Source organism: Oryza sativa, chromosome 2, assembly GCF_034140825.1.
Source record: "Oryza sativa Japonica Group chromosome 2, ASM3414082v1".
Taxonomy (NCBI): Eukaryota; Viridiplantae; Streptophyta; class Magnoliopsida; order Poales; family Poaceae; genus Oryza; species Oryza sativa.
The window spans coordinates 8,890,026-8,910,005 of record NC_089036.1 but is presented as its reverse complement, the minus strand read 5'-3'; the positions used below and the strand labels follow the sequence as shown (position 1 = coordinate 8,910,005).

General features: G+C 44.9%; 4 protein-coding genes across 4 annotated transcripts; 3 read left to right on the top strand and 1 right to left on the bottom strand.

Moving 5' to 3' along the window:
• The first annotated feature begins 1,517 nt into the window (after nt 1-1,517).
• LOC107276250 (transcription factor SPEECHLESS) lies at nt 1,518-5,429 on the top strand. Its single transcript, XM_015768889.3, has 3 exons — nt 1,518-2,192; nt 2,730-3,422; nt 4,857-5,429. The coding sequence occupies exons 1-3, from the start codon at nt 1,704-1,706 to the stop codon at nt 4,920-4,922; spliced, it is 1,248 nt and encodes a 415-aa protein (XP_015624375.2). The 5' UTR covers nt 1,518-1,703; the 3' UTR covers nt 4,923-5,429.
• A 2,550-nt stretch (nt 5,430-7,979) lies between these two features.
• On the bottom strand, nt 7,980-11,332 carry LOC4328925 (protein THYLAKOID RHODANESE-LIKE, chloroplastic-like). Its single transcript, XM_015768014.3, has 9 exons — nt 10,647-11,332; nt 10,219-10,321; nt 10,057-10,116; nt 9,830-9,904; nt 9,670-9,744; nt 9,506-9,586; nt 8,805-8,996; nt 8,515-8,700; nt 7,980-8,415 (listed from the first exon to the last, which is right to left on the bottom strand). Exons 1-9 carry the CDS (start codon nt 11,261-11,263, stop codon nt 8,368-8,370), a joined length of 1,437 nt encoding a protein of 478 aa, XP_015623500.1. The 5' UTR covers nt 11,264-11,332; the 3' UTR covers nt 7,980-8,367.
• A 1,440-nt stretch (nt 11,333-12,772) lies between these two features.
• Nucleotides 12,773-15,256, top strand: LOC4328924 (uncharacterized). Its single transcript, XM_015768642.3, has 3 exons — nt 12,773-13,276; nt 14,314-14,562; nt 14,697-15,256. Exons 1-3 carry the CDS (start codon nt 12,896-12,898, stop codon nt 14,979-14,981), a joined length of 915 nt encoding a protein of 304 aa, XP_015624128.1. The 5' UTR covers nt 12,773-12,895; the 3' UTR covers nt 14,982-15,256.
• Nucleotides 15,257-16,696: 1,440 nt separating this feature from the next.
• On the top strand, nt 16,697-17,485 carry LOC9268197 (basic blue protein). Its single transcript, XM_015768644.3, has 2 exons — nt 16,697-16,992; nt 17,081-17,485. The coding sequence occupies exons 1-2, from the start codon at nt 16,824-16,826 to the stop codon at nt 17,278-17,280; spliced, it is 369 nt and encodes a 122-aa protein (XP_015624130.1). The 5' UTR covers nt 16,697-16,823; the 3' UTR covers nt 17,281-17,485.
• Nucleotides 17,486-19,980: the final 2,495 nt, after the last annotated feature.

Sequence of the window (19,980 nt, the reverse complement as noted above, 5' to 3'; positions counted from 1 at the left end):
CATGTTTGAATGTGTTTGCTAATGTTTTGTTTGTGATTAGGTGGTGGTCCATCAGATCGTACATGATACCAATCCTTCGTTGGAGGTAAGTGCATGACGAACTAATTGTGTGATTCATCGATTGTTTACTCTATCTATTTATTTCTGATATATTTCAACGTGATAAGTAACTGCTTATGTTCATATTATTGTTCACGCCATTTAGATTTCAAGTTGATCTTTTGTGTACGATGTTATTCTTGTTTTAATATTCTGGATTCTGGTTCTGCTTAAATAAGTCAAGTTCTCTGCTTGCCATGGATGTGTTTCAATTTGGTTCTTTAATTCTGGTTTCAATTATTCAAGTACCATGCGTAGTCATAGGAGTGCAATTTGGTTCTTTATTCAAGTTCCTGTGGGTAAGCACTGATCACGCTTACTTGGCTTTGCCGGCAAATGCTAGGATGTATTCACTATTGTCCGGGATGGAAACTACTATTTCAATTCATACCTGCCCGGGATGGGAACTACTATCTTCTTTGATTTGGTGTTTGAAAATGCGTTTCCTATCAAAGAAAGAAAGCCTTCTGTTCATGCTTTATTGCCAATGTTGTGTATATGTGTTTTCTAGTTCCATATTGTACTTGCTGAGTATTTTTATACTCACTCTTGTATTTTATTTGGTTTTAGGTACGCATTGAGACCGACATGCACGAGCGGGAAGTAGCACCCTTATATACACATTACTTGCACACTATCAAACTATATTGCTTAGGTCCATAATGACACTTAAATTATATCCTGGTTTGGTCTTGTAATAATCTTTTAGATTTCTAATAGTTTCTTCCCCATGGATTATAAGGATGGATCGTATTGTGGGAATGATATTGTTATTAGTTTAACTTATAATTGCCTGTCGTGGATGTCCGTATTTATATGGGAGACTCTGCCAAAATTTCTAATATTTTTGGGAGTTAGTGGTTTTGAGTGTATTTTAGTGTGGCACTCCAGGTACGTGGCTACCTGGGGCATTACAATTACTCCCTCCGATTATGCAAAAGTTATTGATATTTTGGTCTGGAAAGAAGATAGGCCATGTTTGGATAATGGGTTTGGGATATGATTTCCCACCCCTCAAAGGGTAAATTTCAATCCTAGCCATCCATTCTTCTCATTCCATTTCATCCTATCCCTCCATTCATTTCCATTTCCCAGTCCCACCTCTCCTAACCCATTATACAAACAAACCCGTAATGTTATATTCGTTGCAAAACAAAAACTAATGCGATGGCTCCCTCTGATCGAGTTGGCACAGTGGATAGATGTCAATGTATCCACAAGCAAACAGTTGAGACATCTAGGGCCCATCAATCGATTGAAGCTGCAGCTATACTATAGCTAGCTAGCATGCATGCATGCATGGCCATGGATCGATGATCATCATCCATCAAGCATGATATCTCAAACACACCTCGAGCCGTCTTTTCCCTCCACATTTATTGTACTTGCGTCCCCCAAACATGGCCACTGTGCTACACATGGACAACGGTCTACTCTCTCTCTCTCTCTAGATTCCTCATTTTCGCAAACATTCCCCTCTCTTCCTCCCTCCTCTGCGATCCCAACCTACCCATATTTAGACACCACAAGAGAAGAAGAAAGAAAGAATTGAAGCTGTGTCTAGCTAGGTTAGCTTAGCTTAGGTTGTTTGCGGAGATCAATCGATGGCGGACGGCGGCGGCGGCGGCCTGTGCGAGCTCTTCTCCGACGACCACCGCGACATCCGCCACGTCGCGGACGCCGACCTGTTCCGCATCCTCGAGACGTGGGAGGAGTGCATCAATGGCGGCGCCGGCGGCGGAGGCGGTGGGGTTTCTTTAGCTGGTGTGGCTGATCAGGGAGCCGCTGCGGCCAGCACCGGCGCCGGCGGTGGTGCAAGGACGACGACGACGACGACCGCCGCGAACGGTCGGCGGCGGGAGGGCCGCGACGAGGAGAAAGGCGGCGGCGGTGGCGGTGGTCCTCCGGCACAGAAGAAGCAAAAGGGGTCGTCGTCGTCGTCGTCGTCTCCGGCGGCGTTGGCGGCGGCGGTGGGGGACGGCGATGGTGCGGCGAAGATGTCGCACATCACGGTGGAGCGCAACCGGAGGAAGCAGATGAACGAGCACCTCGCCGTCCTGCGCTCGCTCATGCCATGCTTCTACGTCAAGAGGGTAATTAATCCATTCATTCTAATTACTAGCTTAGCTTAGCTCGCACTAAGCATAGTTTAGTGTCACTGTGTGTGTTGCACTACTAGCTAATGAAGCTAGAATGGCTCATGGGATTTTGATACTATGTATCTATAGCTGTAGCATCTAGAGTAACTTTTTTTTCCCTGATCGTGTACGTGCTGCTGCAACAGTTGCATGATTGTGTCCCATGTACATGGTACAGGACCAGCAATCAACCGTTGATGCTGCTGGTGCTGCATGCTTGAACTGCCCTAGCTTAGCTAGCTACCACCAGCCTACCAATAATTAGTAGTACAACTACTCTTGCATCATTAGAGAATCTATCTAGTACACACAGCTACCAATCCATACGAGAGAGAGAGAGAGATGAAGACACAGTGGCTTGCATCAATTATCTCAGAGAATGTATAGTACAGTGAATCATTGGTTGAACAAATTAATGGAGATTAATCACTTGAATAGATCAGTGCAATTAATTTAAATCTGATTTGTGTGTATTATTAATTGTGGGTGCAGGGAGATCAGGCGTCAATCATAGGAGGGGTGGTGGATTACATCAAGGAGCTTCAGCAAGTGCTTCGCTCGCTGGAGGCCAAGAAGAATCGGAAGGCCTATGCCGACCAGGTGCTCAGCCCGCGGCCGTCGCCGGCGGCGGCGGCGCTCATGGTCAAGCCCACGCCGCCGATCAGCCCGCGGTTCGCCGCCGCCGCCGCCGCCGGGGTGCCGATCAGCCCACGGACGCCCACCCCGGGCAGCCCGTACAACAAGCATGCCGCCGCCGCCGCCACCGCTCGCCCGCCGCACCCGGCGGCCGCGACGTCGTCGTGCTCGGTGGCGTACAGCATGTCGCCGGCCATGACGCCCACGTCGTCCTCGTCGACGACGACGACGACGACGCACGAGCTCTCGCCGGCGCCGGCGTTCCTGCCCATCCTCGACAGCCTCGTCACCGAGCTCGCCGCCCGCGGCGGCGCCAGCTGCAGGCCGCTGGTCATCCCCTCCTCCGCCGCCGCCATCGCCGGCATCGTCGGCGTCCCCGACGTGAGGGTGGAGTTCGCCGGGCCGAACCTGGTGCTGAAGACGGTGTCGCACCGCGCGCCGGGTCAGGCGCTCAAGATCATCGCCGCTCTGGAGAGCCTCTCGCTCGAGATCCTGCACGTCAGCATCTGCACCGTCGACGACGCCACCGTCCTCTCCTTCACCATCAAGGTAAAATACTAATCTACTGTATATTTTATTACTCATCAGATTCATGGAGATCAATCTCTGCATCGTCCATAACATGCTACACTAAATCGATCTCGAAAAACACTCAAAACACATGCGATATTATATTACACGAGACATGCACGCACACGAGTTTAATATATAATCAATGTACACATTAAGCAAGTGCACTGATCAGTGATATGATATCGATCGATTTATTTGAACAGTAATTGGTAGGATGTGTTCATTTCATGTGACCAAGAGTACTACAGTGCTACAGAGCCACACACTGAAACTGAAACTAAGCATGCGTATACGCAGGATTGCATTAATTAAGCCCCAAATCAACCTTCAACTGTTCATGTCCTGCATGGATTCTCCTTCTTTGGCCCATAATTCCCTCTCATAGATATATATAAATCTCTACGGTTGTCTCTGCATGTTTAAAACTTCTTCCATTATTCGATGGGTTTCATAAATGCAGGCATACGTATCTGCATGCTGTATAGGCTAAGTTTGTGTTCAGACATTTCTAATGTAGAGCTCAGATACACAGTGAGTGTGTACGTACATACAGGGATTTATAACACAGGCCTGATGCATGAGTATTTATTGGAAATGGCACTTCTGTGTATATATACATTATCTTTGAAAGAGCTCGAGAAACTGCCAGAGCCAGAGCGGGTATAAGTAATTAATATGAACACATAAATATATATTCGGGGATAAATGTCACTACTGGTGCGAAACTATGCATGAGCAGTCGAGCAAAGCACGAGCTGGGAAGAATATGCGTGTACACAATAGTAAAAGCTACAGCTTTGGTAGCTGTAGAACGTTGAGTGATTAAGGTCCTCTTTGTTTAGGATTATAAGCCAACTTATAAGCCAAAAAGTCTAAGCCTAAACAAATAAGCAGCTTTTTCGTTTGGCTTTTTTGAAGCCATCAGCCACTCTTACACTATTAAGTCAAAAGCTAGGTTGGAGAAGATTTTTTGGTTTATATGAGATAGATGTATGACTCCACCACTAAACTTAGGACATTAAATAAGCAGACTTAAAAATCTAAGCCAATAAGCCAAAGCCTAAATAAAGAGGGCCTAAACCTGCTTGCAAGTTGCATGCACACACACACACACACACACACACACACACACACACACACACACACACACACACACACACATATATATATATATATATATATATATATATATATATATATATCGACGATATAATGCTTGTTTAGCTAGCTAGCTGTTAATTCTGTTTTACTATATGATATGTGTATGCATGGTAATCAAGCACACAGATCGACACAGTAGAATTTAATTTGCTTGTATATTAATATACATATATTTGGATGCAGTGTTAATTAAGCTGGCTAGTGAACTGACAATGGATTCGTTGATTTGGTTTGTGTTTGTTCATACAGATTGGGATCGAGTGCGAGCTGAGTGCAGAGGAGCTGGTGCAAGAAATTCAGCAAACTTTCTTGTGACGTGTAACATACAGTGTCAGTGCAGTGACTGGCTAGCTAGCTAAGCTAGCTGGAGTACGTAGCCGCGTGCATAACTATACGTGCATGTACACGCGTGCGTAACGTACGTGCTAGCTTAGCTAGCTAGTAGCTAATTGCGTTTGGCTTAATTAGTTTGCACTTTAATTTCATGGGCCAATCTAGCTAGCTATCTCTATCCAGCGATCGATTGAGAGAGTACGTACTGTGTGTGAGAGAGAGAGAGAGAGAGAGAGAGAAGGGCTAGCTAGTAGATTAGATAGCTTGGAGTTGCAGAGTTGCAGCAATGCATTGGAGCTATATATATGCAATGCAAGCTGCATCCATGCATGCTGATCGAGAGGTTAACGACCTACCTACTAGCTAGAGATCGAGAGATAGCTATCTACTAGCGGGACCATGCATATGCATGGATGATCTGTTTCTGTCTCTGTAGCTAGACACGAACGATTTGTTATATATATATCTTGATCTGCTTAATTTCTTGCATTAAGTGTTTATGTGCATGATGTATAATTTAATAACTCCATTCGCGTGTGCGAGATCAATCAGTTTTAGTAGTATTTTTGTGTAGGGATTTTGCCGATCCCAGCAACTATCTGCGAAAGTGGGATCGAAATATTAATCACGCAATGGATTAGACATGGATTCGACTGATCATCACGAGTTTTACGTATATACAGGTCCCGACCACACCATATCCTTACTGCAGTACTCCCTCTATTTTTTTAATATATACGATATTGTTGATGTAGTATTTAGACATATATATTTGACCACTCATTCTATTTGAGAAATTACATAACTGTTTAAAAAACAGAGAGAGCACTAAATATGAAGGGGCCTCACAACCGTCTCCTCCTCCTCCTCCCTCCTCTCCCCTCCTCCACACCGCCGTCCCTACACCCGCCCCCACTGCCGTCTCCCCCCACCTGCCTCCTCCGTGCCTCCTCTCTCCTAGCCCGGGGATCTTGGTGATGGCGACGGCGGCGCGACAGCACGCGACAACAGCGGCGCCCTCCCCTCCACCAGATCCGGCAGGAGGGCGGCGCTCCCTTTCGCCAGATCTGACGGAAGGGGAGGCGGCGGGCTCCCCAAGCCATCTGCCTCATCCCCGTTGTCCTCATCGCTGATGGCTGCATTATCACTGTCGTGTCTTTGTCATTGTTGCCCGCGCTCGCCCTTCCCGGTCTAATTAAGCTCGGGAACTGTGACTTTTTTAGTGATTGTGAGTGTGACTTAGCAAATTGTTTTTGGTTGATTTTGATTCCTAAATATGTTTGGATGGTGAATCTTTCTCTTAATGATTGTGATTTAGTGAACTTTTGATGGATATAGTGATGTGAATCCGCTCTGCAGTGCTTGCTCAGCTCGGTTTGATTCCAGTCGAGCCGAGCGTTTTTTTTTTTGGACTCGTTCGCCCCTAAAGGTGCTAGTTCTTGGCTAAAACTGGCAAGTATATATTATTATATATATCGATTCTACAGGCAGCACCGATGACCGAAGTGATCAGTGCCGCCTGCTGGGTACCGGTTGGAAAATTTGACACCTATGACTGGTTCCCAATCGGCACAAAAGACTTTTTTGCACTAGTGTTTTGATTCTTTAGTTTTATTCAAATAAATAATTAGGATTTGTGCATCTGCAGAGGTCGGAAATGTAAGTTTTTCCATTATCTGAAAAAACCTTCTCTCTCTCTGCACACGCTATGCGCGTTTTAATTTTACATTCTAAATTGCATTTTTTTTCTTTGTTGAATTATTAGAACGTGGGAATACTCATCAGCATGGTTGATCAATGACATACTAGTATATTTTTTCATTAAGTAACATAAACCTGTTGCAGGTAAGTGGTATAATAATAAGTACTTCCTCCGTTTCACAATGTAAGTCCTTCTAGCATTTTCCATATTCATATTAATGTTAATGAATCTAGATGAATATATATGAATGTGGAAAATGATAGAATGACTTACATTATGAAACGGAGGGAGTAAATATGAGGTAGAAAATGACTTGTAGCCAGAAGATTTGACTGCACGTGCTTTACACAATTACACATTATATAGATTCTATAATGCTAGAAATTAATATCAAAGATGATAAGAGAAGAAAGGAGAAATGAGAGAATATATATATATATATCAATGATCACAAAGCTAAAAATAATATAGAGGCGGTGTGCAAAATTGCTAGATGAGATGATATGATGTGTATAACCTTATGACAGAAGAGAAACAACGTGCACTATAGATAAATTAATACTGAAAGACTAAAAATAATTAAGATGTGTGGTTTTTTAATAGAAAAGAGAATTAGTATTAACTACTGCTATCAAGTGCAACAGTTGATTGAAACTGATCGAGGTGCTAAATGTTTTGGCCATATGCATGAATCCGTATTGTTAGAAAGAAGGATATAAGATTAGCTCGGTAACTTCTAATAATTGAGACAGCTGTATGCAGAGTTCATTTATCATAATATATATAAATGTAATAGATACTACTGTTTCTTTTCAGGTTCACTACGTTTCACGTATAGTTTCGTAGATCATTTTTTAATTATTGTTTGTGACGCTCTGAATTCTAATTACTGTGGACCTGAACATAATGCATGCATGGTAGCAGATCGGCTAGACTAATCTAATGTTAGTTTCAAAAATCCAATGCGACTGGACACCTAAAAACTTCCAACGCAAAATGCTTTAGGCCTCATTTCGATGGGCCACAAATCGTGTCCAGGCCAGAATTTTGTTATTTCTGGTCCATGGGCAGGAAACATGGCCATCGAATATATGGGCTGTCATTTAAGTATTTTTCTAGCCCATACACTTGGATGGGCTAGAGTTGTGGCCCATCCGTATAGGCCCAATTAGGCTGTGTTGATCACTGCGTGGCCCTGGTGTTTAGGCCCATTGAAAGAGATGCACCAGAGTCCCGATAGCATGAAAAGTTAAGGTACACGTCAGCGTTATAAAAAAATTGCCAGAAAAGATGATACAACTTTGTATTGAAAATTTTGAAATCCTTGAAAAACATACTTTTGCTTCACAACTGGACTCTATCCAGATCATGTTTTGTCATCCATTTGAGCTGATGATTTACACGTCAAGCATGTCAAGTATAGTACAGGACATGAACTCTTTTTAGTGCTAGTGATCCCACATTTACAGGTGCAAAAAGATGAAAAACAAAACGAAAAATCAGAACGCATCAACTGGATACACCATACCCAAAGATGTACTTAAAAAAAACTTGCCCCCCAATGAGATAATATAAGGATCGGACTAAATATTGATACAACAAAACACTCTTCCTTTTGATATCATATAAACAGCTCGATTCCATCTCCTCTAGGCCTGGTAATATATATCTTGTACAGATATGCCGTCGAGATCAACGATGAACTCGGTCTTCAGCAACTTATGCCTATGGTGCCGATGGTGAAGGCGACGATGGTGGTTTGAGGTCTGGATACTGCATTGCAAATTCACAAATGTAGGTTTGATGACAATGGCATTGATTGCAGCTTATGTTCATATGGCAATGGAGCTTGAGAAGCTGTAGCTAGCTTACATTCGGGTAAGGCGAAAGAGGTCTCGGAGCTGCAGGTGGCGCCGCCTCTGGGGCGGCTTCTGCTACTGGTGCTGAGTTAACTGCAGGTGCAGATTCGGTCGCTGCGCTCTCGGATTCCGACTCATTTTTAGTCGCCTCAGCCGGTGCCAGTGGCGAAGGGGAGGATGGTGGTTTGAGATCCGGATACTGCATAGAATTTGCAAATTCAGAGTGATGAACACTATGTCAAGGAATGATTTATCAGGTGAAAGAGATGAATGGCAATGAGTATATATCAGGTGTGGACTTACATTTGTATATGGTGAAAGAGGTGTCGGCTCTGCAGGAGCTGCCTCTGTACTGGTCTCTTCTACCGGTGCTGCCGGTGGTGCAGCGGTAGCTGTGGCGGCAGCTGGAGCAGCTTCTGCTGTTGCTGGAGCAGCTTCTGTGATTGCTGGTTGGCTCTTGGTACCAGTAGAAGGCAGCAGAGCCTGACCGATTTCCTGCAGATTGCAAGAGGGTATTACCATTTTACAGAACAAAACCTTGTAACGAGTATTTACTATGTGAAGAATGTGAGTTTTCTGAGTTCAGAAAAAAGGGACAGCAGAGTCTGGCAATGCAAACTGCAAATCCCATCAGGAAAACCAGGTAAATATATTGAATGTTACATCCATTTTGCACCTTATCCATCTTGCTAATAGTACCAATCACACAATACTGTGAACAGTTGGCAACAGAGGTCATGAGGTCCACATAAATCTGAAGTTCTAACTATGTTTTGATTGGTTTGACAAAAATGCAAATTCAAAGAACTTGATGTTTAGTACATTTTTGGTCTTGATGTTTCTACTTACAAGACTTATTAGCGGTGTACCTGCTAGGAATGCTACTAAACTAAATACAATAGGTTCATGCATGCCTAAACTCTCCAGGAATGAACTTGATCCTATTAAGAAATATTAGTCAGTGAGAAACAAGAAACTGAATATTCAGTAAGATAGATGGCTACCTTTATTTCATCAACAAGCTCCTTTGGAGCAACCTTTTTGTTGAAGAAATCATCGATCTGTTTAAGGGTTCTCTTTCGGTCCTGTAAGCAGCACAACAGTAAGAGCTTGTCATCGAAAAGGAACGTTGTTCATATCTCTGAAGTTCATTCAGAAGAGTAGGCACCTCAGCATATATGAGTTTGCTTGCAACTAGCTGGACAATGGCAGCTGACCCCAAAAACTGAAGCACAGTCTCTATCTACAGCATAGATATTACATGATCGGTAAGAACACAGAAGCAACTCCACAAAACATAAAAAAAAAAAACTTCCAAGCTGATCAACCTCTGTGTAGGCAAGTATTCCCAAACCAGTAGCTGCAGCAAGCCCAAGTGTGACAGGCAAACCATCTGTGCCATCCTGGTATTTTTGCACGTCATAATCAGAATTCGACAACATATATACAAATTCGAATCGACAAGAGAGTTGCATCGAGACCTTAGAATACAAAGAAATTAAATCAAACATAGTTGACACATCCTCAAAAGGTCATATTGATAATGATAACTCACCCCGATTAGATCGCTCAAGCTGAATCCCTTCTTGGGAGCTGTCCAGGGAAGACTACTGCTCTGCAGTTGAACACTAGCCAATGGTGACATTTTTGTTGAGCGAATGTAAATGTCAGCTCACAGCGAGAAACCGAGAACAAAGCTGTGCAAAGAGTTAAATACCAGCCATCCTCGGCGTCCCTCTGCACCATCCTTCACTGCAAAAGCAGCTTTGTAACCATTCGCTGTTACAAGCTCAGCAACCAGCTCGGAGTTCCCATCAAACCTGGTTTGCATAATATCCAAGCTAAATAAATGTTCAGGAGGAGAAAATAAACAAATTGAATCATGTACACTTGATGGTATAATTATTTGAAGTCTGACAGTTGTTCACAGATTTCTTGTGATATTGTTCAATCTTCTTCTTCAGAAAGAAAAAAATGTAGCCAACTCTGAACATTGCTATTGTGTTCCATTTGCAGCAAAAATAAAAGAAAATTTTTGTTTCTTTTTCCCTGAAATGAACTCGGACCATACAGAATTGATGAACAAGAGAGATTATTAAGAATATAACCACATTGCAATTAGCAGCAAAGATTTGAGGTGCCCACTTGTCAAGGATGACCAATGTGGTGTTCTCGGGGTCCTTGAACCTCAGCGACAGCTTCTTGAGGAATCCGTTCTTGTCCTCCCCGTCGTAGGGCACGGCGGCCGCCTTCTTCTTGGCCTCGCGGAGGTCGGGCGCGCCGCTCTGCCGGGCGTCGCCGGGCGGCCTGATGTCCACCAGCTGCGCGCCGGGCTCCTCCACCAGCGCCCGGTACGCGGCGGCCGCCGACACCACGCCGTACGGCTTCGACGCCCCGCCCAGCACCTGCGCGAGCACCAGCGGCAGCGCCACCGCGGCGACCCCCGCCGCCGCCGCCAGCGGGTTCTGCGCCACGAAGTCGAGCACCCCGCCGAGGCCGAGGTCCGGGAGCGCGAACTCCCCGCCTCCGCCTCCGCCTCCGCCGCCGCCGGAGTCCGTCGAGAGACGCAGCGTCTCCTCGTAGGACAGCGGCGCGGCGAGCGCGGCGCTGGCGCCGCCATTGGCGAGGCCGAGCGCGGCGCCGAGGATGTCACGGGCTCTTAGCCGCCGCCTCCGGGCGGCGGGAGCGCGCGCGCGGGCGCGAGGCGGGGCGGTCAGCGGCGTGGGCGCGGCGGAGGAGAGGATGGTGGTGGTGGCGGCCATGGCATAACGGTGCGGCCACCGACGGCGAGCGGTGTCGCGAGGAGGAGGTGGCGGCAAAGCTTGTGGCGCGGGAAGCCGGTGGTGGGGCGGCGGAGATGAGGAAGGGGGGTGAGCTGGGAGGTGGCAGCGAATCGGAGGCCGCCACGTGGACAAGGAGATCAGACGTCGCAAGCGAACGGCTGAAATTCTACGGCTTTTTTTGTTTTCTTCTCTTTTCCGCGGTACAAACTGTGTAGTGTAGTGTAGTACGCGATGGCAACGGCGCGGCGCGTACGTCGTCAGTACGGCGGCGCGCCGGCGTGTAGTACGTGTACTTCCGCCGCCGGTGGTGCGCCGCCGCCCGCCGGCAATGCGGCCACGTACGGCATTTGCTGGGCTGAGCCAGTATTTCTAGGCCTCATTCGGGAGGAATAAGTTCACTTTAGGTCCCTCTATTTGTTGGTTAGTCTGATAAAATTACTTACGTGGCAATTTTATCAGAAAAAATAATAAAAATCATGGGACCCATATATCAGCTACACAAAAAATAATTAAAAAAAAGTGTGGCCCATGTGATCTCACATGTCAGCCTCCCTCTTATCTCTGTCTCCCTTTCTCTTCCCTTTCATCTGCGCTCCTACCATGCCGTCACTCACATCCACCATCGATATTGACTTCGCCCAGCGTACTGCCACCTTTTGTCTACTGCGCCTACCACGCCGTTGTCCACTACCTCTGTGTCATCCCCAATGCGCCCGGGTTGTCGTATTTCCGTGCCAGCCCTTTGGTGGCTACGAGCTAGGCCCTAGCGAAGCTGGTTGTTTCTGTTGCCGTCTGGTGAGAGAGGGGAAAGAGAGAGGAGGAGAGGGGGAGGTGATGAAGAAGATGATATCAGAACAACATATGGGTCCCATCTACTGACTCAACTAGTCAACCGCGGTCAATATATCACGTTAAAAACCACACAAAAGTTTATTTGTACAATATTTAGAGATGGGGGATGTTATATACTCCCTCATTCCCTAAATGTTTGACACCGTTGGCTTTTTTAAACATGTTTGACCGTTTATTTTATTCAAAAACTTTTGTGATATGTGTAAAACTATATGTATACATAAAAGTATATTTAACAATAAATCAAATGATAGAAAAAGAATTAACAATTACTTAAATTTTTTTGAATAAAACGAACGGTCAAACATTTTTAAAAAAGTTAACGGCGTCAAACATTTTGGGATGGAGGTAAAGTAGACTTATTTCATGCTACGGTGATTTAATCTTGAGCGAGGTAAAGTAGACTTATTTCACCAAATTCAAATCGTTTCGAAATTTGCGACTCCGATGAAATATTCGAAAGCGAAGCCACGTGGTTTGACCGGCGTCGCGAAGCCCAGCCACGCCACGCCACAGTCTTTCCAGAAGAGCTCACAGCTCACCCAGTCTCGCAGAGTCGCAGTGTCCTCCTCTCTACGTGCCGACGCATGCACGCCGCCACGTCGCGCGCCATGGCCACCCCTGCTCTCCGACCTGAACCTACCCGTTTCGTCGGCGAGCACGCGCGCCGCGCTCTTCTTCTTCCCCGCTCTCGCCTCCTCCATCCCATCGCGCCACGCGAGCTCGATCGATCGAGGTGTGTACACAAGGTGTTCGACAATGGTGAAGCTGGCGACGGCGAGGGAGTGCCGGGCGTACGGCTTGGGCGGCGGGGGGCGGGCGGCGCGGGGGAGGTGGGAGTACATCAACGCCGGGGCGTACGTCTTCGCGGCGGTGCTCCTAGCCGGCGGCTTCGGGTGGCACCTCTCCGCGTGGTCCGCCACCACCAGGTCCGGCCTCGCCGCGGCGGCGCTCGGGCTCCTCCTCCTCCTCGCGGTGAACGCGCACGACCTCCTGGCGCACGCCGCCGGCGTCGACTACAGCCTCGCACTCGCCGCCGGGCTCGACAGCCAGTTCGCTCTCGTCGAGGTCGCCGTCCCCGCCGTCCACTTCGCTGGCACCGTGCTCACCCTCATTGCGCTCATCTTCTTCGAGATTCAGGTTTCGATTAATTACTTTACTTCCCCTCTGCTTTTTATTTTTAAGAGTGTTGCTAATAGTATAGTGCTTTATTCAGTAGTGATGATAAACGTTTTCTGGTTTTCAAAGGGCAAAGTTGTGGTGAAAACATCTCAAAAAAATAAATCTGTAGTGAAAACATTTAAAAAACAAAATAGTAGTGACAGAGTGTACTAACTAGAAGCAGCAATACAAATTTCTCCTGTCCCATAAGGTCTGTATTAATTAGTCTCTCTGATTTTAATTAAGAGTGCTGCTAACTAGCTATAACAGTCTAGTGCTTTATTACGTAGTGGTGACAACATTTCTAATTTCATAAGGCAAAGTTGTAGTGAAAACATTTCAAAAATATAATCTATACTAAAAATATTAAAAAAACAAAATGGCAGTAACAAAGTATACTAACTATAAGTACTCCCTCCGTTTCACAATGTAACTTATTCTAGCATTTTCCACATTCATATTGATGTTAATGAATCTACACATATATATTTATTTAGATTCATTAATATCAATATGAATGTAAGAAATGATAGAATGACTTACATTGTGAAACGGAGGAAGTAGCGCACATATTTCTCCTGTCACAGCACGAACTTTGGAGAAAATGAACTAAGTCGTGAATCTTATAGACCTGTTTGTAAAAGAGGATTTTTTTTTTAAAGATTTCTCCGCGTGTTGATTTGTTTTTCTTTTTGATAAGTAAATGAGTACCGACTAGTGAGACCAGATGGATATGCAAATTAATTCCTATTTACTTCCGTTAAAATGTCAGGAACTAGCCAGCTAGCTAGCATAAACGTTCCAAAATTCAGTATCGCTGGTACGATTTTGAGTGTCAGTTAATTCCACTTATCTTAAATTGAAAAGTTTACTAGTGTAAAGTCCAGAACAATAAAGATCAATTCAGAAATTCTTGCTACCATCATATTTTGTCAAGAGTTCAGTAACTTAGAACACAGAAGACCAATGATGGCACAAGTGTCACTTAACTAGCACAACTCAATTTTCCATTACAGATGGCAAGAGGGTACAGGCACAGCCTAGAGAAGCACGGCCTGAACATGCTCATCGCCGGGCCGGCGCTGTGGTTACTCGGATCCATACAAAACATCTGCCAGGTATACGAACGCGCCAACGGGCATGTCCAGATCCTCCAGAAATGTGTCCAAACGCCGCTGCTGCTAGGGAGCACGCTGTTCTTGATCGGCGGCATCATCAACCGCCACGACATCCACAGCCAATCGACATCCCGTTCAGAGCTACTGGTAATTTGCACAAACCTCTGAATGTCTGAAAGTTGCAATGAGAACACGACATATGCATGAAGCCGATCAGTGTGGATATATATGCTACTGTACCTACTCTTGAGTAATAATTGTCACTCTGCTCTGGGATGCAGGGGAGGAGCTGGGGATGGTTCTGCGTCTCCGGCAGCCTGCTGTTCGTCGCGGCGGGGCTGCTGAACCTCCTCAAGGTGTTCAAGATGCAGCAGATGGACGGGCGGGGACTGGAGAAGCTGCGCGGCGGCGCGCAGGAGCGGCTGAACAGGGAGAGGGAGGGCAAGGTGCCCCTCATTCTTGAGGAAGGCCAGAGGAGGACCCCGGCTCCGGTGTCGGGCCAGGTCCCGCCGCCTCCGGCTGGGTCCTACAAGGAGGCCGTCGTCAGCGGCGCGCCGGCTGGCTAGCTAGCTAGCTTAGCAGCTGCACTGCACTGCACACAGTGTAACGATGAGAATAAGGGAGGTGACAAAACAAGGTGCCATGCATTACTGCCATTGCCACACTGTAATTTCGTATTTGCAGCTGTCACGTACTGTAGACTGTCTGAAACTTAGATGTGTGCCTGTGAATTTATGGTCGATATATTACATGGTGTAATAAGCTTTTTGCTCTCCTGCATATATTTGCCAAATAAAATCAGCATCATCAGCCTATATATGCAATGAAGGTTTTCACTGTCTGTTGTGTTCTTGCAAAATGGATGGAGTAAGTTGTGAAAACCAAACCAGCCGAACATAACAATTCTGGTCAGGTCTGTCACGTAAATTTCTGAATCCATCCACCTGTCAAGGTTCAAATTAATCAAATATTTGTGTGTTCTCATTGGACTAGAGGACTACTTAATTTCATTGCCTGAATTGCAAAATTCTGAATCCAGGTTCTGACCAGAAACTCTGCAGGTCTTGTGTAGAATCTCAGAATGGTTCTAATGTAGCCTATCATTTTTCCAGACCATTGCTACGGAAAAATCAGAAGAAGGAACTATGCCATTTCTTTGTTATAAAAAAAAGTTCATTTTTCTTCCCAACAATTTATCAGAGCACTTACCCGTCGTTTTACACCCCGAACTCGGTTCACCTTACTCCCTAAGATATTTCTCTCTTTTTTATGTATCAGTCGTATTTTGGACTGAAGTTTGATAGAATCAATAGCTGTATCATAACATACCTTGATATTTTTAAAATGTTTATCACTGTTTATATAAATTAAAATCACTAAGACTGATTTAAAAAATCAAGGTTTTAAATTTAAATAAATAGTTACGAAAATAATTTGGAACTTTCATAGTGATGTCATCCATGGCTTTAACAATTTTCAACTTAAAATACGATTTATATAAAGAGAAACAAAATATTATTAAGTATTAAAGTGAACGTCTTTAATATTATTTTGGAAAGGTAAAATGACCATCATCTCCTATTTAATTGGTGGTTTATTGTCGGATCGACTCAATTAAAGGTATGTAGTATGTACAAAAATAAAATCTAATATGGGCTCTATGTATTAATACATGTCACTATACTATTATATCCTATTATATCCTATAATAGTAGAAATTATATCCTATAATAGTACTATAATAGTAGAAATAACGGGATCTTTTAATTATTAGTGCTCTATTTTTTTCTATTATCATTCTTTCGTTTTCTCCACTATCGTGCAACAAAAAATTCCGTTAATAAGTGATAAGAATCGACTATAAGCCATTGCCATACGCAACAACAATGTTAATTTCTGTTTTATTTCCTTTCTCTCGTCACCAAATTTACTTGATGAAAACTCGTTATTGAACACCATTTTGCTCAATTGTCATCTGCATACTATTTTTGAAACTGACCAATCAGGCAATATCTTTGTGATTGAGATGAAGGGATATGCTAAGATGTCCAGGGGAATTGTCCAAATGCTAAGATTGAGGCAAAAGGTTACATTTGGGATGTCTTTATCTCATCCAATTAATCCACGGATACCATGAAATTAAATGCTTGGAATTAACGCCTTCTATATATTTCAGTGAACAAATCTTCAGATATAGAACTCCCATTTTGCCGAACATTAATTACCAAGGTACAAAACCGAATCGCCCCTATAAATTAAGAGGGATCAGTCGCACCTCGCCGAGCCAACATTCAGATCATCAACCACAAGTTCAGAAAATAAATCAGTCAGTAGCTCATCCGGTTGCCATTGCCAATATAGTTCTTGCGAGTAATCAGTTCAGTTTAAGCCGCTACTAGTACAAAACAATGGCACGGGCAGGAAGCGTCTGCGTCGCCGTTCTGCTGGCCGTCTGCTGCGCCGAGACGATCCTCGTCGCCGGCGCGACGGAGTGGCACGTCGGCGACGACAAGGGCTGGACCTTCGGCGTCGCCGGCTGGGAGAACGGCAAGGCCTTCAAGGTCGGCGATGTGCTCGGTGAGTAGCAATATGTGTATCAACTTTTACAGTACAAATTAAACCACAGTAATAATTAACTAATTACGTTGTGATGATCGATGAGAAGTGTTCAAGTACAGCCCGATGATGCACAACGTGCTGCAGGTGGACCATGCCGGGTACGACGGCTGCAAGGTCGGCGCCGGCGACAAGAAGTACGCCTCCGGCAACGACAGGATCACCCTCGCCGCCGGCAAGGTCTTCTTCATCTGCGGCTTCCCCGGGCACTGCGCCAACGGCATGAAGATCGCCGTGGCCACCAAATAGATGTTGTTTGTTGTGTTGATCCATTTATCAATGCATGTGATCAAAATAATGTGCTCCCCGTTTGTCTTTTATTTAGTTTTTGGGATAAAAAACTAATATTTATACTCGTAGAGCATTTGAATTGTTTGTTCACGCACAAAAAAAATTCAGTTTCATCGTCCTGTTATCGATAATAATTTCACATCAACAATTGATGCATTTGTAATTGGTTTTGACGATTGTCTCTAGATATGTCAATTGGATCCCAATTTTTCATTGGGCTTTCTCCTATTAGAGAACAGGGATGGTTAGAATTGATTTCCCACATGGGATCGATGGGAGGAATCCTGTTCCTGTCGGGTTTTGCAGGGAGGGGAGAGATTCCTTGTGAGACCCGAATATATATGGGTCTAAATTTAAAGTTTTTGTGCTCGTGACATTTGATTATGTACTACAATGTTATGTTTTTATCATATGAATTAATGGCATCTATTATATACTTAAAAATCTATATCTATAACTAATATAAATATTCATATTTTTCCGGTCGTCACATCTAATTTTCGGCCTTTTTCGTTCGTACACAATCTGATTTGGTTAGCAATAGGGATAGAAAAAAATGCAAAAAAAAAAGGAAAAAAAATATCGACGGCCGGCGACGCCACCACCGCCGACCACCGCCGCCGGAGGGAGAAGAGAGGCGGCGGCTCCCAGCGGCGGCGGCGACCGCGGGCGGATCCGGCAGCAGCGGCTCTACCCGCGGACGCCGTAGACGCCGTCGTCGCCGTCGACGCTGCCGTAGGGACGGCCGTCGCCGAGGGAGCACGGACCCCGATGATGTCGCCGCCGCTCCCCGCCGTCGCCCGCGCCGTGCCGGTGAGACGGGAGGGAGAGGGGAGAGGGAGCGGTGGGAAGCGGCACCGGTGGGGAGAGGCGGAGGGGGAGAGGCGGCGTCGGGGGTGGGGGAGGCGGCCGGCTCGGCTAGGGGGGAGGGTGCCGCCGGAGGGGAGCGGGAAAGGCGGCGTCGGGGGCGGGGGAGGCGGCCGGCTCGGCTGTGGGGGAGGGGAAGCGGCGCCGGAGGGAGAGGGGGAGGGGGAGAGGCGGCGTTGGGGGCGGCTCGGCTGGGTGGAGGGGGAGGGGGAGGGGGAGGGTTAGGGTTAGGGTTTTCAAGAATTTGGAATTGCAGATCGATCGAGTGTTGGGCCGCACTTGGGCCGCACGCGGGCCGGCAGATCAGCAAGCGAGAGAAAGAGTATAGAGATATAAATTAGACTTTGGTCGCTTGCGGGCTGAAGAAGAAAGTGGGCTAAAAAAGACCAATAAAGATAAAAGGATTTTTATTTAAATAAATGCTAAAATGATATTTGTATTATCAAAATTAGCAATTAAGCTACGAAAATTCCAAGAAAATTTCAATGAGTGTAATTAATAATATAGAAAATTTAATAAACATTAAATCCAACCATAACATTTTATTTCTCACACTTACTTTAATTATAAATTAATTTAATTATATAACTAACTACTTAAAAATACCCAAATATTTCCAACCAGAACATTTTATTTCTCACACTTACTTTACTTATAAATTAATTTAGTTATATACCTACCTACTTAAAAAATACCTAAATATTTCAGAAAATTTGTATTTCATTTAATTAAATACCTAAATATGTTTTAATTCAATTTTATCTTTTTTATCTTTACCCGTAGCGAAGAACGGGCATTTTGCTATCCATTAAAACATCATGTGGCATCTAAACCGTTACATGGCTCTCTAATAAATTAGTGAAATCTATTATATAATAAAGTCCATTAATCTTTTTAGAAATACTTTTAAACCGTCATGGGGCAACCTACAAATGCTCGTAAACCATCACATGACACTCTAATAAATTAGAGAAAATCCTAGAAATTATAAGAAAAAAAGCAAAATATCTAGCCATCTGTTCTACCTTAAATTGATTTTATGGACCTGTTATTTTCAACCTTTAGATCTTGAGATGATCTCAAATATATGTCTAAAAAAATCTCCTTTATCTCGGCATGCGTACTTCCCCTCCTCCCTTAACATACGTGCATGTCCATGTGCAAAAGTTGCGTTTTGGGTTAGCAGAATGAAAGAAAGGGACTGTGGATGTGAATTGTTGATCTTCGATCAAACGGCTGTGGCACTTTCAAGTGATTTAGCTGAATGTCAGCACAGGAAAATTGATATTAACTACACTAAGTGGGGATGAAGTGTATAGGTTTATATTCACCGTGCTCTGCTTTCCCCACCTCATCCGTACTCCCGCTCTCGCATCTTCCCGCGCCACCAGACCGAGTAGACTTCATGGTTGGCATTCAAGAAACCATCGCCCTGCCTCCACATCGATCATGCTCAGCCGAGCCGAGCCGAGCCCCTTCCTTCCCCTCACTGAATTCACCTCCTACTGGGGGTCTCCATCACCGGAAAGCGTCGTTCAATTCGGAAGGTTCGCTTGTTGAACCATATTTGTTCACTCAATCTTTTGGTCTTGATTTCTTCTTTCATTCACGCTCTATTGATGCAGGTTGATCCGTTCCTGTTGTCCCTCAGATTATTTAAGCATTAAAAAATAGAGAGAGAGAGAGAGAGAGAGAGAGAGAGAGATTTGGTTTTGGCAATTCTTCAGGTTTCTACTATCCCTATTCAACAGGATTCAAACTTTATTCAGCCTGCTGTACACTTTGTTAAAG